The sequence below is a fragment of the Sprattus sprattus genome (genome assembly GCF_963457725.1).
Source record: "Sprattus sprattus genome assembly, chromosome: 18".
NCBI lineage: Eukaryota > Metazoa > Chordata > Actinopteri > Clupeiformes > Clupeidae > Sprattus > Sprattus sprattus.
The window spans coordinates 15,348,411-15,370,347 of NC_137916.1; the positions used below are offsets into that span (position 1 = coordinate 15,348,411).

Below are 21,937 nucleotides of genomic sequence, written 5' to 3' on the forward strand. Positions count from 1 at the left end.
GTGTTCTACCTAGCCTCAGACCTCACTAGCATAGCCTAGCTAGCTAAGCTTCACCATCAGCCCGAAGCGTATAGCTAGCTAGCCAGATTGTTCTCGTTCATCATAGAGATAGCGCGGTCGTTACCTAACGCTAGCTACCTTTCATGAACACATTTGTTTTACAGATAGTACCACGGTGATCAACTGATGAGTGTGCACCGTGTTGGCAACCTGATTGGGGACTAACATTGGCTGAGGTTAACGTCACATTATCTAAGGTTCAGTGCGTTTGATGGCTAGGTTAACGTTACCGTTAACTTAGCTAGCTAACTTTTCAACCAGGAGTTATTTTGTATTTTGATCAGTCAATGGTACCCGTGTGGATTTGACATCGGTGGCTATTGCTGAATGTGTTGTAACCAAGCAAATACACTGTTTGGAACGGACTTAGAAGATGGAGGACTATTCTGACCCAGAGCTCCATTCAAAGTAAGTATATGACCCTTTCTCTGATGGCATAAATTCTTTATCTCAGGCAGAAATCTCATTCAATGGCTAACTATCTGCAAGAAAAACAACATGTCTCCCAAATGTTTAGCTTGGTTACGGTAGCAAGGTTGCTAACGTTACCTAAGCTAGCCATCGACAGCTATTTAACCCACCTATCAGTTGGCTAGCCAGCTAACGTTAGTTTATTCCCGTAGTAACGTAATCAGACCTTTTCCTTATATTCAACATAATTTATAAAGGCTAGTACATAGTTGGGTAAATAGTTAACAACGTAACCGTAACATCACTCCAAGAAAGTATTGTTTTTTAACACATTTGAATACGTTTGGAAGTTGGACAGGTTAAGGTAGCTAAGAAAACATCTCGTTGCATGTTAAGCTATGAAAACCAATAGCTACCCACTATTAGTTGTCTTGAAGTTTTAAAGTAGCACTGTATTAACTGTATCCAATCTGATGCGTTAATATTCAATATATAGGTTGTAGAAATTATCCCAAAGTAGAATGATCAAGATGAACAGGACTACTGCAGGCCTTTGCTTTCAGGCCTTGCTAGATCCACGCCATAAATTTCTGTACCCGCTCGCTTTGATGACGTCTTAAGAGGAAAACAGACAAGAGGGGAAAACTACATAGAACCGTTTGTTTGGTCGTTGCTTAATTCAGACTATAATGTATTGTATTAGGCACACTTGAAACACTGCGGGTAAACACAATGTTGTATTACTTCCACTCTTAAAACGTAGTCGCCATATAACGTTAGACCCCCGGCCCTATGGTTGACCCGACATTAGCTAGCAAACAGTGTTCCACGATGTGCTACATTTCAATTTGCAATGTGCTGCCAACTCAAACGATTTGATATATTTTGTAGTTATTGTATACGTGTTCGTCGTACATTTGAGCATTTATTTCAGATGTGGTCATCTTTAAGCAGTACGTAGATACTAGGTGACTGATTGTCAGGTCTTTGAAAAGAGTAGCTAGTTAGATGGTATATGGCAAGATCACAATGGCTTCTTTCTTTCTCATTTAAACAAAAGGTAGCTACCAATGTCAGCTACAGAATGATATTGCCACTGATACCATAACATAGTTATATTTTTACCACATTTTTAGGTTGTGCTTTTGTGTTCAGGAATATTCAAACATCGAATCTTCCCAAAGGATTCCAGTCGAGATGTTTTGAATGTTCCCTATAAGGAGGGCACATGAGCATGCACATATAATGGCGTGACACCCTATCGACTTTCATAGTCATCTAATCGTTGAAAAAGGAAGAGCTTACGTCTGATGAAAAAAAATTGCAAATGGCACAAGTTCCTAACATGTAGTATGCTGGAGAGAGGTTGTTTAATGTCATTGGGTCATAGAGGGTCTTCAGCAAAATCAGATAGTTGGCGACAGCTTAGCATATCATTCTTCCCCAGCCCTATTTTACATTATGCTTAACTGACTCTGTTCACCTCCCACTGACATCCCAAGACTTAGCATCTATTCTCCAAGCGCATTTGTATAATGTGCATGAAATTGTGGTCCTGGTCTACATCCTACCATGGGGCGTTTATGACGGGGTGCATGTTTATGTTGCAGAATCATTTTGTTTTGGGGGATGGTGGGGTACAGATTCACAAAGTTATAAGAACAAAATGTCATAAAGCATGATGCAACCACTTTGTTTTCTTTGATGTGTATGATGTATGTGTATTTTACTCACAGGTGTCTACTTACGTCGGACAGCTTGCTCTGAACGTGTCTTCTCCCGACCCGCTGTTCCCACCGGGCTGCTTGCATCTCATTCAACTCAAAATGGATGGGCTGGTGAATGCAGATTTCAGGTACTGCCCTTCTGTGTACTGTGTTGTGTGGTGTCAAGTGACATGTTGATGTCCCTGCATTTAGTCCATGTGGATTGAACCAGGTGTTTGTTTCAAGTAAATCAAGCCATATCACCATTTCAACCCAGTGGTGGTGATGGCTGAGAGTCTAATTTGTCTCCTTAAAACCACAAAATATATATTTTTCCCCCCTGATTCACTAGGAAATATGTGAACTGTGTTACTGAATTGTGTAACATGACAAGCTGAAACGTAACTAGCAAAGACTGACGTGTTGTGCTACATTGAAATCTAATTACGTTACAGTCCCAGCTCTCTGAACTTGTAGGTGAGGTTGTAATGGCAGTGTGTGTCATCTTAGTTTCAGTAAGCTATGTAACCTAAATAAGTGAAGGAAAAACATTAAGACGAAATTATTACAATTATGAAATATGGTGATCCATGCAAAATGATCATGATGAACAAGTACATGATCAAGGCCTAACTGAAATAGCTTGTCAGAAATATGATGATCTATCCCTCGGCCATATATTTTAGTTGCCCAGATCGAAGGAAACTGTGTACCTTTTTTCGCTTCAGTCATCATATGTCACATAGCCATGTAAATCAGACTCTAAAGTACTGATTAACTGCACCTTATAAATAGGACAGGTGGACCGATGGGCCCCAACATGACTTTGGGATAGCTGTAAACATGTGTTTGGTGTGCAATATGATGTGTGATGTGTGTGTCATGTTGCCCAAAAATAAATAGTAGGCTCTAGGCAATTTAGCTGGCATACTTGTGTGCGCATTTTACTCTGTATGCTCCTGGACACCCACAGTTGTTTCTTATTACCTCTGAAATGAGCGGTTGAATAACGGTTTTCTGTTGAAGAACGTTTTCACAGTGTACATTTTTATCTGGCAATCTTTCAGTGGTACAGTGAACAGCAAGGATCATATTGTTTATGCCTACCCTTTTAAAGATTTAAACTACGGAGCCTTTTAAACCTTACATTTATTGACCACCTCACTGGTGACCTTTTTTTTTAACCTGAATACAACTTTATGTTAACAACAGGCCTAGCCTGGCCCAAACAGTCATCTTTTGTCCTTCCCAGTAAGACTGTCGGAGCAGTGAAGACCCCTCCCAAATCAGCTACCATAGCACGGTTGAGTGGTGAAGGTCACGGTCAGAGAGGAATCCCTTAGGGCCATCTAACCCAGTTGTGTCCTGGCAGCCTAATTCATATCAAAGTCTTATTTTGGAAGTCAGAATTAATTTAACCACTAAGATGCCATCACATCAGTAATACTTTTCTTTAGCACTGTGTGTGGTGGATGCCATAAGATTGCCTTTGTTGCACTAGGTTACTTGTATATTAACAACCTTAAGGCTATGGCTTTAATGCTTGGACCTTGAATTACCATTGCATCACCAGGCCTAATTTTCTTTATTTCCCTTTTCCGCATATGCCAACACAGCGCGGATGGAGGGAATGGATCGGTAAGTAGGGTTCTACACTGCTGTCATATCATGGTTGTGCATGAATGTCCTAATCAGCCAGCACACATGATGCATGACATTAGAGCTGTTGGCTGTTGCAATTGCACTGGTGAATTAGTTTTGACATGTTTTTGTTGTTTGCAGATGAAGGTGGACAGCCTCTCGAAGACAGTCATATTTAAAGGCCTTGCCCCTCGAGTGGTACTGTCAAACCGTCTCGTTCCCAAGGGTACCAAGTCCCTGGTTAACCTGGAGGAGCAGGGTCGACAGAAGGTGTCCTTCAGCTTCAGCCAGATAAAGAAGCCGCTACCGCCCATATTCCCAGCCCCAGGGAGCCCAGACAGAAACAGCGAAGCCCAGTCCCCTCTGCCCTCTGTAACCTCACCCTCCTCTGTAGCCTCACCCCCTCCTGTAGCCTCACCCCCTCCTGTAGCCTCACCCCCTCCTGTAGCCTCACCCCCTCCTGTAACCTCACCCCCTCCTGTAACCTCACCCCCTCCAGATCAAGCTGGGCAGCCTGCTGAAGATAAAAACGATAAAACTGATGCACCAAGGGTTTCCACCCCTGCACCAGAAACCGTTTCACATCAAGCTTTCATTTCTCCACTGCTGAGGCCTAGAGTTGACCTGGTGAAGATGCACTTTAAGAAGCAGTTTCTTAGTGTGTCTGTCATTGAAGAGGGTTCTAGAGCCAGTGTCTTATCGGAGGAGGTGCCACCAGAGATGGAGGTCCAAGTCCAGTCTATATCTAGAGTTGAAACTGAGCCGTCAGTGCCCCAGGCCAAGGGTAATGTTGATGACCCTGGCGTTACTGTCACAGAATCAAAAACAGTGGCAAAGCAGGATTCCAGTTTGTCTGGACCAACTCATTCTTCCCATATTGGGAAAGAGGACAAAGACTGTCCTGTTGTCACATTACTTAAAGATGGTAAAAAGGGCCCATACCAGTCTGATAGTACACTACCTGGTTCAGAATCAGATGGAGATTCTGTGCAGACATCCTCCAGCCAAAAGTCTGCAGATCCTAAAAGTTCATTAAAATCCGAAAGTCATACTAAGGAAGTTAAAAAGCTGCCTTCAGGTTCCAAGGTTGAAGAATCGGATAAGAAATCTAGAAATGAGAGAAGTGAAAAGGCTCCCAGTCATTCTAAGGCAGACCGCGAAGATAGACGGACATCTACACGGTCTTCCCGCTCTGACAAGGACCGGAGGAGAACCAAGAGCCGCTCAAGATCCAGGTCTCGGGGTCCTCGAACAAGTTCTTCCTATTCTAGATCAGAGCGATCAAGATCTGAGAGGCAGTCAAGATCTGATAGGTCACACTATCATGAGTCTGATCGGAGATCACATCGGAGCTCCCCCCATAAAGACTCCCGAAGTTCACGCTCTCGAGCTGGCCGCAGATCTAGAGACAGCTCTGACTCTGAGGATGATCATCGACGAACACGTACTCGTGGCAGTGACACCAGCAGAACATCCACCCGCTCTAGCTCTCAGAAAGACCCAAAGTCATCTTATTCGAAATCGCACAAAGATTCGAAGTCTGTAGAGTTGTCTCGTTTGCCAGAGTTGGACAAAAAAGCTCAATATTCCAAATCTGAGAGGTCCAGCGGAAGAACATATGACTCTGAAAACAGCAAGAGACATTCCCCGGATTCGGAATCTGTTTCAAGGAAATCTGGGACACACTCCAAAACTGAAAGCAGCTCGAAACTGTTTCATTCGAGTCCATCATCATCAACTCGTTCTTCTGAAAAGAAAACACAGAAAAGTAGTGGGAGTTCTGATTCTGATGAAGAACATAAACGGAAGTCACAGTCGCAAGGTTCAGACAGATCTTCAGGCTCATGGAGCTCTTCTTCTAAAAAAACAGATCAACACGACTCCATATCCTCGCCTAGCATGACTGCCTCAGAGATCAGACCATCAACTGATAAATTGAGCAGTCCATCCAGACAGCCAACTCTGCTGAGCCCAGACCATGAAGTTGAAAAGATGGAAGTGGGTTCTAGACAATCTGAAGCTAGCTTGAAGTCAGACAGTTCTGAAGGAGGTCAGAAAGTTTCACGGGTGCTTAACTTGAAAGATGATTTAAATGATTCCTCTATTCACATTGCAAACAGCAGCCCATCAAAATGTCAGGGTTCTCAAAATATAGTCTCTCTTCAAAATCAACTGAGTCCTTTATTAAACAATGCAGAGAAGATTCCATGTGAGGAAGTAAATAGCACAGTTAAACAGATGAATGATGGTCATGATGCCAAAGGTTGCTCCACAAATAATCAAATTGATACATCAAATCATGGTGAAGTCAAAGAAAGCACCTCTTCATTATTGGAAAAGCAGGTAAACGTAGCATATTTAAATTCTGCCAGTGAAAATAATGATTTATTACGAAGGGTGGATAAGGTAGTTGGTCCAGATCATAGTATTTGCCAAAATTTAGACAGTTCAAAAGTAAACATGTTTTCTGTGAAAAAATCACCATGTTCAGAATCCTTAACACATGACACTAAGTCTGATGACCATATTCATTCCAGTGTGGACGTTAACCCCATGCCACTGTGCACAGATATCACCTCTTGTGTAGATCCCTTATCTAAGGGTCAGGATACCAAGAAGCTTATTGTTAAAGAGGACCAGCCGGAACCTGTGCCCGTGAAGAAACCTGGTAATGTGAAAAAATCACGCTGGGATATTGTTGGTCAAGACACCCCCGAATGTGAAATTCCTCAGAAAATAGTTAGTCAGGACGCTAAGCCCCCTGTGAAGAAGGTTGTTTCGGTGAAGAGAATAGAGTTTAACAAGGACGATATTCTTGAAGATTCATGCATTAAGAAAGATTCTTTTTTGAAAAAGAACACTGAGGTAGATTGTAAAACTTCCTTGGATGGTCAGAAGGTAGAGAGGTTGCATACAGGTTCTTTAGAGATGGGGTCATTTAAAGGGCAGACAAACTTCACACTTCACACAGAACCCTGCAAAGCTAGCAGTAACCATCTAGAGAGTAAGTGTACAACTGAGCAGGAGATGGTTAAAAATCATACTTCTGGTACGAATAGTGCTGCACAGGCGCAGTCAAATGTTTGTGTTGGCAATTTGCTAAATGACCGGCCGAAAACCAAACTGTCCAAAGCGTTGAATGAAGACGGAAGAGACCACAGTGAGGACAGCGAATCTGATGATTCTGAGTCTGATTCAGATGACGGGACTTTGCCTTTGAAACGACTGAGCTCTGTTGTGGTCGTGCCGAAGAATTCCACCCTGACATTAGAAACAAAGGACACTCCTGCATTTTCCTCCACCTCCGGAAGTGCCTCTGGGCAACAGCAGATGTTTTGCCCACCAGCTGATGCAGATAAAGAAAGTGGTCACCTGAGGCATAAAGCAACTCCAAATGTGGCCTTTGAGAATAGTAACCACTGGATGATTCCTCATGCACAGGTGCCTGCAGGCTACCAGTCACAGAGCAACATGGTAGACAGTACAAGCCAGTTTGATGCTCCCAATGCCCTGTCTCACATTGAAAACAACAGCACTATCCATGAAGGAGTAAAAATCAACAACGTTTCAAGCCACGTTGGGTTCTCCCAACCGACAGATCTTCTTGGGGGCGCTGGCCAAAGTTGTTCAAACTTTGAGAAACCAGACAGTTGGCACAGTAATAGGACTAGCAGGAATCTAGCTAACTACATACCTGGACACTTACGCAACTTAAATGACCTGAACACCAAGGAGAATCATAGTCCTGTATATGGTCAGCATGAACTGCCCAGCAGCACATACCAGCAGCCTGACAGCAGCCATGGAGCTCTGGCTCAGAACCTTTTACAACAAGGGCATTTTGCCCCTTCCCAGCTCATCAGGCAAGGCCTCGATTATTGGTCACAGCCCTTGGATTCTCATGCTGTACATGTGCCTTCCCACCGTCAAGACCCTTTAGGACAGATCCATCCAGATTCTCTCACCAATGATCATGAAGAGGAGGCTGTGTTCAGAGCAAGAAGAGCCAGGGAGTCCATTGAACTGCCTGCCCCATCTGGTTTTGTACAAGCCAATGAGATTAGCAGCAATTGCAAAGGTTTTGCCAGTACCATTCAAGAGGGAGCTGTTGGATCCCATGTCTCTAAGGAGGAACCGTTTAGGGTCCACAGAGGAAGAGGGCCACCCAAGAAAAGACGTCAAGAACTTGAGTCTGATTCGGACAATGAGGCCGAGGTGGGGTTGGCCAGCAAAAGAGGATGTTTGGAGTCTGACCTCAAGGATGGCACAGCCCACAATAAAGAACAGAGGCCACTGCTCAGTCTTAAAGATTTCTTCGACCCTGGAAATTGGAAAGACAAAGCTAAAAGTAAGAAGATGCCACCATACTTTGACCTCATTGAAGAAAACCTTTATCTTACAGAGCGGTAAGTTATAAGCCAACGTTAGTGTTTAATTTTTTCATCATTACCATAATTGTTTGCAACTCTTTGTGGTCTAAATGTTCAAATTTAAACTTTGTCCTAACAGCAAGAAGAACAAATCCCATCGGGATATTAAGCGTATGGTGTGTGAGTGTTCACTCCTGTCAAAAGAGGAGAAGGCCCGGGGGATGATTGCCTGTGGAGAGGACTGTCTGAATCGCCTCCTGATGATCGAATGGTAAGGATTCTACTCTCGAGTTTACACTGTCCTACCATAAGGACTAGGGATGGGAAGATTCACCGGTTCGCCACGATGCACCGGCATAAAAGTTCACGATACGATGGCCCGGATCAAAAAAGTGTGGACCGGATACAATGTGAGATGAATCGCGATGCATCGGTTCTAACATTTTTGTATCGGTATAATCTCAATACAAGACCAAACATTTTATATTTAGATAGATTCCACCTCTCTTACTGTTTCTTAAACGCGCTCTCATCTCCACTGCTGTTAATGGCCGCTTCTCGTGAAGTCTATAACTTTTCTAAAATCACTATCTGTCTGCAATACCGCTCTCGGCCTCTACACAACTTCGGGGCTCTCACAGGAATAGACAGTGGGATAAGCGACTATTACTAACGGTGTTTTTCGCATGGAAGTCTCTAGAAATCTAGCACCTTATTGAACGAAATTAAAAAGAGTGAACGTGCAGTTCTCAGACACCACAATGAACACGCTCACAGTATCATTAATCAGACAGTAATACCCTACGTTCAGTTCACTTTCACCAAAATTATGAACGAGTTCATGAACTTTCATTCAATGAACGCGTTCAGACACAACACTGGCGCTTGAACCACGTTTCAAAGACCTGGCTTTCTTGGAAGACCACGGCACCAAGGACATGGTATTTTTAAAGATAATAGCAGAGGTGATGATGGAGGAAGAGGTAAGAATATACTCCATATACCGTAGCTAAACTCTCTATTTGTTACTTGAATTTACCTGTGCCTTCCTTAAATTGGAAAAGGAAATCTAGCAGCTAGTCTCCATTATACTTTTTTCTTCATCCTGATCATGTGGATCAACTCAAAACCTAAAGAAAAACCTTAAAATAGGGCAAATAAGTTAAATTGATTGCGTGAGGCATTTGATCCACATGTTTAGGATGAAGCAAACTGCGTTGTGACTGCTTGGTAGGCCTAAAAAAAAAAAAGAGAGAACACTTACACACGTACATGTATAAACATGTTATATTTTGTCAGATACCTTTTTAATGATTTGTTGTATGACAAATAAATGAATCATTATGAATAATATAAAATTGCATTTGTATCGCACCTTGTTGAATCGCATCGTGTCGAATCGCATCGTGTCGAATCGTACTGCATCGCAATAGGGGTGTATCGTATCGCATTAGTAGCTGCTTTTATGTATCTTTAATGTATCGGATCGTTGGCAGTGCATCGCGATGTGTATCGCATCTTCCTCAGTGATGAGATGCACATCCCTAATAAGGACTTATGTAATAACTTATGCCCATTCTGAATTCTCACTTAACTGTTTATCAGAAGTAAAATAGTTTAAAGACACAGGTGGTCATTAGGTGGTGCATCACAAGGCTGCATGGTTTACTTTAGAGAACCACTGATCATGGAACATGTCAGTGGATCAGTGATTTAGAGTGAATAAATACGTTTAATGCAACTGACAATTCCTACAGAGCTGTTTTTCAACAGCTCAAATATAAGTGCTCCTTGTTAGCACAGACTGATCTGAGTATTTTGTTGTCTTTGTTCATTATACCAGCTCTTCACGGTGTCCAAATGGAGTGTACTGCTCTAATCGACGTTTCCAGAGGAAGCATCATGCAGACTTTGAAGTTATTCTAACTGAGAACAAAGGCTGGGGCCTGCGTGCTGCCAGGGACCTGCCAGCGTAAGACATGTTTTTTGATGTTGATGATTGTGATAGAAGTGTCTTTTGTTCTGTACTTTGCATAGTTGCATAATCTGCTCTCGTGTCGGGATCTTTTCACGAAGTCGAGGTGTGTTCTAGAGTCATTTCAAAGAGTAAGGCTCACGGTTTTTATGAAACCTCTCGCATTTCATCTTCTTTCAGAAATACTTTTGTGCTGGAGTACTGCGGTGAGGTCCTGGACCACAAGGAGTTCAAGTCGAGGGTGAAGGATTATGCTCGCATGAAAAACATCCACTATTATTTTATGGCCCTGAAAAATAATGAGGTATTTTGAACTCTACCAAAGCAGCAAACTGTATTTGAGCTATAATACATTGAGCTATACGTAAGCTTGATATGCCGGTGAATTGAACGAATAATCAGTTGAAATTGTTTCTTTTCAGATCATTGATGCTACTCTGAAAGGGAACTGTTCACGTTTCATGAACCACAGCTGTGAACCCAATTGTGAGACACAAAAGGTATGTGGAAGTTTTTGGAATTTCTGGAAGTTTGGAACTAACCAGAGATTTTCACAAATTGATCATATCTTTAACTAGCTACCCCACATACATCTATCTCCAAAGCCAGAGTTGGGGTGACTTTCAATGATGTGGTTGACTGTATAGCTTCATGAAAAAATTTAGGTATATGTCAGTTTGGTGGTAAGAGTTGCATTTCTGACCAATCATGTTCAATCTCCTTGCAGTGGACTGTTAATGGGCAGCTCCGAGTGGGTTTTTTCACCACCAAGGCTGTGTCTGGTGGAACAGAACTCACGTTTGATTACCAGTTCCAGAGATACGGGTAAGCCTTGCGTCCCTGGCAGTCTGTCTGGCTGATGGTTGATTTTCTTTTAGGATATTTTATGTCCTTAAATATATAGTGATGGTACATGGTCACGTGAAAGGTGTGTTAATCTCGTCATTCACTCTAACCACCCAGGCTATGTGTAGTTTGGTGCACAAAAACATAAGAACAGCTTTTTACAGCAAGACGGTACCAAGAATCTTAAGGCCCTTGCATGCTTCTAAAGGGAGCATGAATTGCTAGGTGCTTACGCGTTGCGTTGGGGGTGTTGCCAAGCAATTCACACCCAGAACAATAGGTTTGCGTTAAATGGCGCAAGTCTAGAAAAAGGGGCCGACGCACGCAAGACGTAAAAAAAAAAAGACGTTGCGCCTCTGAGCATAAACCAAGCTTTACTTTTTAATCAGTGCAAGCTGTGCTGTTTGCAAGGCACATCTTTTGGCTGTTTGCTAGTTTGCTAGCTAGATTTAGACATTCAATGTGACAATTTGCATTTGTCTTGATTACTGAGTGGATGAGCTTCTATCCCCCCCCCCACCCCTGTGCTCCACAGAAAAGAGGCACAGAAGTGCCTGTGTGGTGCACCGGGCTGCCGCGGGTTCCTGGGCGGTGAGCAGCGAGTCAGCATCCGTGCTGCAGGGGGCAAGAAGCAGCGGGAGCGGACCAGAAAGACCGCCGCACCAACCACAGTGAGTACAGACTACACTACAGAAAGGTCACAACAGGCAAGCCATTGTGGTTAAGTAGGTTTGGGACCGACAGGTATCTGATTGCTTATCTGAGCAGTGATCATTAAAACCTTGGAGGTTTATTGGTTATAGTTGGTAAGTAGATTGCTATGTTGTGTTGGGGTAGATGCCTGACCTCTTGATGCTTTATGCATCTCCCTGATGCCAGTGTGCATGACTAGCTCTGGTAAAGCTGTGGTGTTGGCTGTTCTTGCAGGTGGATGAGGAGCTGGAGGCCCTGCTGGAGAACGGGGACGGACTGCAGGATGAGAAGGAGGTGGTGTCTCTCTGCCGACTCATGGTGCGGGTGGAAACCATGGAGCAGAGACTCACTTGCCTCAAGCTCATTCAGGTAAAGAGGGACACCGCTTTTACTATGTGCTTTAATGTAATTATGTGGGAAGGACGAGTTACATTGTCTTTCTCTCTTTGTAGAATACACAAAATCCATCATGCCTGAAGCAGTTTTTGGATCATCATGGCCTCTCATTGCTATGGATATTCATGGTTGAGCTTTCCGAGGCAAAAGGCAATTCGATTAACAATGTTAAACTGCAGCTGGAGGTAAGGGGACAAAGACTGAAAATTGCTGTGTAAACTGATTCTGTGTTAAAATGTATATATACTCTTTAATCCAGGGCTTTTAATCCATGCATACAAATAAAGGGAGCCCTTTCTGATGGATCTGGTGTATTTTGTGCATGGTTGTAGATCATGAATGCGTTGGCTGTGCTGCCAATCTCCACCAAGAACATGCTGGAGGAGAGCCGCGTGTTGCAGTTCATCCAGCGCTGGGCTCAGAGCCGACCCCAGGTGTTACCCTCGGAGCAGGACGGCTACTCCAGCGAGAGTACGTCCCGTGCCCAGACGCCCCTGAACACGCCCGACGGCTCGTCATCTTGTGCCAAACTGGGCCCCGAGCTAGACACCGACACGCCCAAACGCACTGTCTACCGCCGCCTCAAGATAGTTAGCGAGAACAGCCTTGACAGCGCCATGTCAGATGCCAGCAAGGCCTCGGACTGCAAGGAGGAAGAGGATGAAGAGGACGATGAGGAGGAGGAAGAGGAGGAGGTGACGCAGGTGGAGGTGGGAGAAGCTAGGCTTCCCCCGGCTAACGAGAGTGGCCCTGAGGTGGCTGACAGCACAGCAGTGAAGGGGAGTGCAGAAGGAGAGGAGGAACAGGCAGCTGATATCAAAGGGGAGGAAGAGGAGCAGCAGAAGAGCTCCTGTTGCACAACAAAGGAGGAGGAGCTCATGAATACAGAAACTGCTGATTCACCAGACGCTGGTCAGACGGACATCACAACTCCGCTAGAACCCTTGCCTCCTGCCCCTGATGGACATACAGAGAAAGTAGGAGAGCCCTCCAGTGAGACAGCGACCATTCATCAGGAGGTACATTTATTTCTTGTGTTTTTCTCATATTTATTTCGTGTTTACTCTGTGTGTTTGTTGTGTTCATGTTGTGTTTACTGTTGTTCATTTGAATAATCCAACAATCCTCCTCCTCCTCCTCCTCAGACCTCTGTGGAGAGTGCTGGTTCCATTCCAGTTCCCTCGGAGAGCACCCCCACTGATGAGACTACAACCTCAGTGGAGGCCACACCTACAGAGCATCCTGTTGCGGTGGGTGACGAGCCACCTTCAGATGCTACAGGTGAAGATGATGCTGCTGGGATGCCAAGTGAGGTCAAGCCTGCTGCTTCGGCAACCGTTGCCACAGGCACTGCACAATCTGCCCCAGACAACTTGTCTATGGAAACGACAGCTGCTTTGGAAACGGCCATTGTGCCGGCTGACCCGGTGGGTGTTGGAACATCATCACAGGACGAGGAAGAAGGCGTGTCAGATGTGGAGAGTGAGAAGAGCCAAGAGCCGTCAGTCAAGACGGCTGACATCAGTGAAATGGCTGCTAGATTATTGGACAGCTGGAAAGACCTGAAGGTAAGGCTGTCAAGAACACCACCCAAACAATTTCCCTTTTTCTTACACGCATACATTTAATCACATGACCTTCTTGCGTGACACAAGTGTGATGTACATCTTTTTTCTCTCTCAGGAAGTGTACAGGATCCCCAAGAAGAGCCAGGTGGAGAAAGAGACCAGTGGTAGGCATCTCTGCCATTGTCATTGTGTCTAGGGGACATTTCCCCCCTTCAATGTCCAGCAGCCTCAAATAGAGCTCCAGAAATATTCAGGAACCTCAATAGAAAGCTGGATGTATCCATGGATCATTCACTTATTCTGAGGCCCTGGGTTATAATCCTCGCTGTGAGGTACTGAGTCCTACATGTCCAAGAGGACAGTATAGATAGACACTTTCTATGTGCTCCTGGGGTGTTGAACCCATGACCTTGGGGGTGTTGGCACCACTCTCTACGAATCGAACTACAGGTTTGCTCTTAAGGGAGGCATGATGTTGATCAAACCCAGTGTTAGTCAGGAGAGAACTCTTTACAGGCCTGATGCAAAATGGCAACAAAGGTGGGTCTCTGCTTACTTGCTTTGTTGCAAGAGGGTGTGAATGGTTACCTGGGCAACATTGTATTGTTTGCTAGATGGATGGAGCTTATACTGATTTTTGACCATTACCTTACATCTGTTCTTTCTGTGGAGCTTTTCTCAATCCCATGTATTCAGTAGCATTTTGGGTTTTGGCTTTTGCACTGGAAAATAGTTCAGGTCGGCCCCTTTGCTAATGAACGGAAATAAAGTTATTGGTCCACTCAGGTTCTTCATTATGTAGTTTTGTACTCCAGGTTGACATGTTATTCCAAAATATAGCAGATAGCTAGTTCCCAACTGTGCAGATGGTGGTGTTTTAAAAAAAAAAATCTCAATCAAACTAGACCTCTTCAATGCCCCCTGAAAGGTGGGTATCCTTTTATAATCAATTTTTTTGTTCCGGCGACTCTTCCCTCCAGACCGTAGTCGAGATCGAGACGTGCAGCTGACCCCACGCACCCCCTCAGGCAGCCGGGAACGAGAGCGGGAGAAAGACAGGGAGCGTGAGCGGGATTGGGAACGGGAACGAGACCGGGACCGAGACCGGGACCGAGACCGGGACCGGGACCGGGATGGAGAGCGAGGGGTCCGCAGTGCAGAGCGCCGCCGTAGACGCGCCTCCCCTTCCCCCCCACCCCAGTCCACTTATGACCGGAGTCGCCGTGGTGACGAGAGGTACTGCTGCATCCTTACATATTCATACATTTGCTGCACGAGAGGGCATGTCTATTGTAGGTAATGCAGGTAAGGTGAATGTGCTTAGTTCATGTCCAATCAAAACACTAACCCATCCTTATTGTATCATTTTATGTTCCCAGGTTTGAGGCAGCCAACAGCAGTAAGAAGAAGGGTCGCACGAAAGAGCGCAACAAGCTGTCCACGGAGGAACGCCGCAAGCTATTTGAGCAGGAGGTGGCTCAGCGCGAGGCTCAGAAACAACAACAGCAACAACAGCAGCAACAACAACAACAACAACAGCAGCAGCAGCAGCAACAACAACAACAACAACAACAACAACAGCAGCTACAGCAGCAGCAGCAGCAGCAACAACAGCAGCAGATCCAGACTCAAGCTTTTGACCCGATGGCCTTCGGCTCCAGCCCTCAAAGTCACATTTACTACCCGCCTGGCTACCCCCTTCAGACCTATGTGGACCCCACCAACCCCAACGCTGGCAAGGTGCTGCTGCCCACCCCGCCCATTGAGCCCCTGTGCACGGCGGCCGGCGCAGCCTCCCCCACGAGCGGCATGCTTTACGAGCAGGCACCATCTCAGCCGCTCCTGTCAGAACTGCAGCCCTCCGCCGGCATCCAGCAGGCAGTGGTGCCCACTGCAGGGTGTATGCCCACGCACATCGCCTCCCAGATGGAGCTGCAGGCCGCGGCCGCTCCCCCTCAGTACGCTCAGCCTAACGGCCCAGCCCCTCAGGACCCAGCGGGCGTTGCCGTTCTGGCGATGCCCGCCCAGGTACCCGTCGGTCAAGGTCAGCAGGGCTACACCAACCTGTGGGACCCGGTGGGCTTGCAGCAGCAGGCAGTGACTGTGCAAACGCAGGCGCCACCCTCGGCTCCACCGCCGCAGCAGCCTCAGCCGTACCCAACCACAGCACAGCCACAGGCTGCCACCATATACTACCAAGGCCAACCCTGCCAGACTATCTACAGCCTCCCTGCTCCCTACCCTCCCACCAGCACTCCACTGATTCAGGTATGGGTGCCTCCATGATGAAGAAGCTGGAGGCACGGCACAGTAGCTATTAGTTAGTCGTCTCATTCTGAAACATCTTACCTCCTCATTTACATTTTATTTTACATAATGTTATATAGCTATCTGTGAGTGTGTAAAAAAAAATATCCCTCATGGTTATGAGCTGTCTAGACTACACTCTTTTTGAATAGACAATCTGCTGCTCTGTAGCAGTTTCATCAAAGAAAGGTTCAGCCTTATTTTTAAAAACAAGATTTTTTTTCTCAGTCTGCTTTTCTTGGGAAAATGTTAGAATAACTGACAACAGAATGGTTATTTAATGAGAACATCTGTGCAGAGATCTGAACCTGATAAAAGGCAGAAACACTGCTTACACATGGATTCCTGATGCGCTGTGAAGGGGATTTGTAATGTTTGAACTATAAACCCACCACCATGACGGGCATGGAACACTACAGAGGTGTGACTGTGTGTGTGTGTGTGTGTGTGTGTGACGTGTGTTTTTCTGTGCCTCTGCAGGCGTACACGGAGTCCGCTGGCTACCTGCACAGTCAGCAGGTGTACTCAGCCCACCAGCAGGGCCTGGTGGTGCAGCAGGGCGGAACGGTCACCACCATCGTCACCTCCCAGCCAGTTCAGCAGGTGCTTATAGCACTTCATTCCCACTCTGCAGACACACATCTCTTCCTATCACACTCCTGTGGTTTTATATCCCAAGTTTTACCCACATCCCATCTTCTATACCACATACAGAAGCACTGAAATGGAGAAACAAAAAAGTCAAGTGCACTGTTCTTTTGGTGAAATAGTGATTTACATATAATATAATATGTATAATTACATTACATATGTTATATATAATGAACTGATGGCCTTTTTTAATCACAAATCCTACTATACCTTTGAAGACCCTTCCCCATGTTCATCTCTACTTATGGGGAGGCAAAGTATGAGTGTGATGCTTAATCCATCCACTAGAAGGCGTATAGTACCCATTTTGCTTTGTCTTGTACAAAGCTAAGGCAATTACAGTTCTTCACCATACAATGAATAAACATCCATCACACAACTATCTGATCTACCTAAAGTTGTTGGTGTTGGTAAATCCTCATTGCACCCCACTAAATCCTCTGATTGGTTTTGCAGGAGATGATTGTACCCAATGGGATCATGGATCTTCCCCCTCCTTCACCACCCAAACCCAAGACTATCGTGTTGCCGCCCAGCTGGAAGGTTGCCCGGGATGGGGAGGGCAAAATCTACTACTACCACATCATCACCAGGTGTGTAGATGTTATGTTTGTTTATGAATGAATATGACCGCATGCTGAAAACAACCCTGCAACTATGGTATCTCCAACTTTAATGAGCAGATATTTGGAATCTACCATGTAGAGCCTCGCCTTATCATTGTGTATGTAACTGCCACTGCAAGTTTATATTCAACCACAGATGCTCTCCACAAATCACACACTGTTCATATGATCAGAGACATGTCCAACAGAAGTTCACAGGTGAAGTTGAAGCTCACAGTTGATCGTGTGTGTGTGTGTGTGTGTGTGTGTGTTTGTTTATGTTATGTCACTAGACAAACCCAATGGGATCCACCATGTTGGGATGTTGGCAGTGATGATGCCAGTGTGGGCAATGAAGCAGAGATGGACCTCGGCACGCCAACATACGATGAAAACCCATCCAAGGTAAATTCTACAGCTCCAGATTTATTTGATTCATTTGAGTTCTTACTATGTCACCCTCAAGGGTGCTGTCTATCTCATAAATGTTGTGGATGTTTATGTATATTTATTTTGAGGCAGTAATTAATTGTCAACAAACTCAAGCTCAAGGAATCCCACAACATAGGCGTGTACTCTGTTTGCATAGACTGGACTTCTGAAGGGGACCTATAGCGTCTAAATGAACTCTCTGATCCCATGAGTGAGAAGTGCATCCTGTCCTGTCAGCCCTGTGTTTGTTTTTTTCCCTCTCTTCCCCACTTTGCTCTCCCTCTCCTTTGTCCCGCTCCCACTATGTAGCTGGAGGGAATGCCTTTTGTTTTCTGTTTCTTCTCATTCCCTCCATCTCTTTGATGCTAACCAAGACCAGCTGAGGACACTGCATTCATTTGCCAGTGGTTTGTCTGATTTAGAGTGGAACTTCTAGTGAGTCTGCGTTGCAAAGGGAGCTCTTCACACGGGGGCACATTGGGGGCGTCAGCAAGGGTCTGGGTGGTTGGGAAACGTACCATCACAAAGCCAGTTTGTAAACTCAGCCTAGTGGGGCTTGGGCATGTGGGATTCTTGGTTATCATGCTCGTAGTAGAGGCGCGTACTTGAGTTTGGGGTCGGCTCCGTGTCTGACTCAGGTTGTTTTAATTACAGTGCTACTACCCACTGCAGATACACGCATTCTTACCGTGTCCACCTTCACAGAATTTCCTTTTATGCTTTTTGTAATCGTGTCTTTTGCCGTTCTGCCTCTGCTACTTTCTTGTGAATGTCAAAAGTGTGTGAAGGGCGAAAATGGCATGTAGTTAACAGCGATGTGTTACCCTTTGCATCCTCAGTTCTCCACTAAAACAGCGGAGGCGGACACTTCCAGCGAGCTTGCCAAGAAAAGCAAGGAGGTCTTCCGCAAAGAGGTGAGCCCATGAACCGCCCGTCATGAAACTCCCATATCTGCCCAGTGCGCTTTCGTCACGGGAATGTAGTCCACCCAAAAGAGGACACGCATAAGTGGGATGCCAGTACCAGATTTGCCAGTGAAATCGAATGTCCATGGTTACTGGAGAAATCTTACAATAAACAGTCTAGGGAGAAAGTAGACAAACAAGAATGGATTAGACTGATAATAGCCTGTTGGTACACTACCATGTGCTGTGCTTTATTTTGTTTAACACAATGTCTTTCCATACCTCCTTCCTTCAGATGTCCCAGTTCATTGTGCAATGTCTGAATCCCTACCGCAAGCCAGACTGCAAGCTGGGCCGCATTAGCAACACAGAGGACTTCAAACACCTGGCCAGGAAGGTACGGCAGTCACTATGCATCAGGATTCAAATATAATTCATGCTTACCTGAGCAACTATGCTCCTGTGATAGGAAAATTACACACACTACAGGAAATGAAAAAGAAAGTGTTTTTTGTTGTTGTCTATACTCCTCTATCACATCTACTACTGTTGATGGTTTGCTTTCACATCAGAGTAGAAGTCACTTTCTGGAAAAAAATTAAATACCAAAATCAGAGAAACAAATGAGGACGCAAAAGTGCGCAATAAAAGGTTTGCTAGAAATAATTGACAGCACAATTTCATATTGCCTTAAACCCCTTGGGCTATAATTTTTGGTCCTTTTTCACATCCAGATTTGTTTTTCTCTCTCATCTGTAAACCCCAAAATGAAAGGGGCCAGCCTGTCTGTCAGTCAGCTGGCTGCCTTCTTCCTAAATCCCAGTCCCTCTGGTGAACCGCAGGGACATAACGCAGGACAGGAGGCCTCTCAGTGCAACCCATGTGTGGGTGCATGGAGCCTAGCTTTCCGCTCTGCGGAAATTCCACCTAGAACATTTAAGAATAGATCAGTTAATTTTTACAGGTTTGACTTTGGTAACGTTAGCGATGGGAAGTTCATAGAAGCGGTTACTGAAATCAGTCAAAATGCTAATCTTGATATGGTTCATCTCACGTCTATTTGGCCGATTAATTAATGAGTTCTGAACTAGTTCTCTCACCCAACCCCCCTCCGCTCCTTTCTCTCCCTGCAGCTGACTCACGGTGTGATGAACAAGGAACTGAAGTCGTGCAAGAACCCCGAGGACCTGGAGTGCAACGAGAACGTCAAACACAAGACCAAGGAGTACATCAAGAAGTACATGCAGAAGTTTGGCACCGTCTACCGCCCCAAAGAGGACACAGGCGAGGTGGAATAACGGAAGACCTCATCACGTTAATTTCACACAAAAAGAAAAGAAAGAAAAACGAACACGTCACTGGGCCACTCTCGTCTCACACGCCAAACACCGCAGGGAGGGAGGGAAGAGACTGAGGGGAGCAGAAGGAGGTCAAACGGGCCGTTTCTCCTCCTGTACACTCCTCCCCCTCCACCCTGTCTGTCCTCAGATGTGTGCCGTATGAAGGAGAGGCGGGTAGACCCACCACAGCGCTAATGCTCTCCTGACAGGACTCTGGCCACATGTGCTCGTTCACCAGCCATCGTCAGCGTCGGGACGAGTGAAGGCTTACTGAAGAAAACAAAAAAGGAAGAGAGAAAAAAACTGATGTGCTAATCATGGCACACAGGGGTGCTAATATGCTTTTTCTTCCCCATCATGGATGGTTTTTACTCTGATTTTCTTTCTTTTTCTTTTTTTCTTCTTTATCCTGCAGCTCTCCTCCATCAGCCCCTCCATTTTTTTTTACTGCTGTCTTCTTGCTCTGACTCCTTCTCTCTCCTCATCCTCTTCTCTTGTTTCTTTTTAAAGGGTTGTCAGGCCTGAAGCAATGACTGCTTTTTAAACGAGAAAAGAAATAAACAGAAATGGGAACGAACAGAAGAAATGGAAATGGACTACCCCCCCCCTCATGTTGTCTTTCCACTGGAGTGTTTTTCCACCACCACCACACCTCCCCCATGAGTTACCAGCCATTGAGTTTTTATGGTTCTTTTTTCTGGTGCTTCTCTTGGCTGGGTTTTTTTCTTGGGGGGTGGGGGTGTCAGAGTCAGGCAAGTAGCCTATGTAGGTTCTGTTGTAAAACCACATGGGGTGTGAGAGGCTGAGGGCATCCAGGGTCATACTGGTGCCCCCCGAAACATCCCCCCCACCACCACCCCACACTCCCTCCCGTCTGAAGCCTGGGTAAACCACAGGTGGTCATGACTCGTCTCCCAGGGCATGTTCTCCCTCCACGGCTCTGACCGTCAGGATTCCTTGTCTTGCTGTTTTTATGTCCTCGGCTGTCGCTGGTCTCGCAGACCTGCAGTGGTTTTCCGCAAAGGCCAGCTGACTCACCCAGGCTGGGAATGGGATTATTTTAATGGCTTTTATTCAGCAGGCAGCATTATGCCCAGGGTGAGTGGTGGTAACGGCTGTCCCTGTCCTCTCCTGATCGTGCTATGCCACCCCATCCCCTTCTCTCTTTCTTTCTTTCTCTCTCTCTCTTTCTCTCTGGAGGATGGGCATGTAGCATTGTTCTTTTCTTTAAAAAAAAAAAAAAGGAAAAAAAAACTGTCCAAGCTCTTGCCATTTTTACATTGAATGAGTGCTTTATCTGTTTTTAATGTCTTTGCAATTCCTTGGAGAAGAATCCTAGAGGATCGACTGCTGACTTATCTTTCATGTCACACTTGAAAAACTGCGCACACACACACCTACACCCACACACATCATGCTGCAAACGCACTGGACACACACCCCCAGGGCTTCCAGTTACTGGACTGGTGTGCTTGCATCATTCACGGCTAGCTCTGTCCCCACCTCCAATAATTGCATTTAAGTCCATTTCAAATCCATGTATTATATTGCTTTATATGTGAATATATGAGAAATAGTTTTTGACAAGCATTTAAATAAGCAAATACTTTGTAAAAGGACTGTTAATCCACAATTTAAACATGTAAATAGCTGTAAGTATTCCCAAACCAGGAAGCAAGGGGAGTGGGGACAGAGACGACCTCTGGAATCTCTTCTCATGAGTTCGATCAACATGATTCCAATGAGCTTTTTTTCTCTGTAAGTGGGGTTTTGTTTTATTTTATTTGACTTTAAATGTTTATTTTTTTCCTTTGGGTTTGAAGGAGGACTGTGCGTTTCTGTTATGTTCTCATGGGTTTTTAATGTACAGTCCAACCCTCTCTACTTGTAAGTATTGTGCAACCACATTGTCATACTAAGTGTAAAAACGTTTTAAATTCAAATAAATTGTTTTATTAAAAAAAGAGAGAAAAAAAACATGGCTCCTTTCTTTTTAGCTTAGACCTTGTTCTTCCCAGAAGCCACAGCGAT

At 45.2% G+C, this 21,937-nt stretch overlaps 1 protein-coding gene across 1 annotated transcript; it reads left to right on the forward strand.

Annotated features, from left to right (window-relative positions):
- The first annotated feature begins 227 nt into the window (after positions 1 to 227).
- Positions 228 to 21,863, forward strand: setd2 (SET domain containing 2, histone lysine methyltransferase). The gene is made up of 23 exons (XM_080856427.1): positions 228 to 468; positions 2,208 to 2,326; positions 3,794 to 3,815; positions 3,960 to 8,224; positions 8,328 to 8,459; positions 10,032 to 10,160; positions 10,344 to 10,467; positions 10,586 to 10,663; positions 10,891 to 10,988; positions 11,545 to 11,680; positions 11,937 to 12,071; positions 12,155 to 12,283; positions 12,431 to 13,117; positions 13,244 to 13,666; positions 13,782 to 13,830; positions 14,647 to 14,902; positions 15,046 to 15,934; positions 16,454 to 16,576; positions 17,081 to 17,217; positions 17,523 to 17,634; positions 18,501 to 18,575; positions 18,862 to 18,963; positions 19,700 to 21,863. Exons 2-23 carry the CDS (start codon positions 2,298 to 2,300, stop codon positions 19,862 to 19,864), a joined length of 8,295 nt encoding a protein of 2,764 aa, XP_080712553.1. The 5' UTR covers positions 228 to 468; positions 2,208 to 2,297; the 3' UTR covers positions 19,865 to 21,863.
- Positions 21,864 to 21,937: the final 74 nt, after the last annotated feature.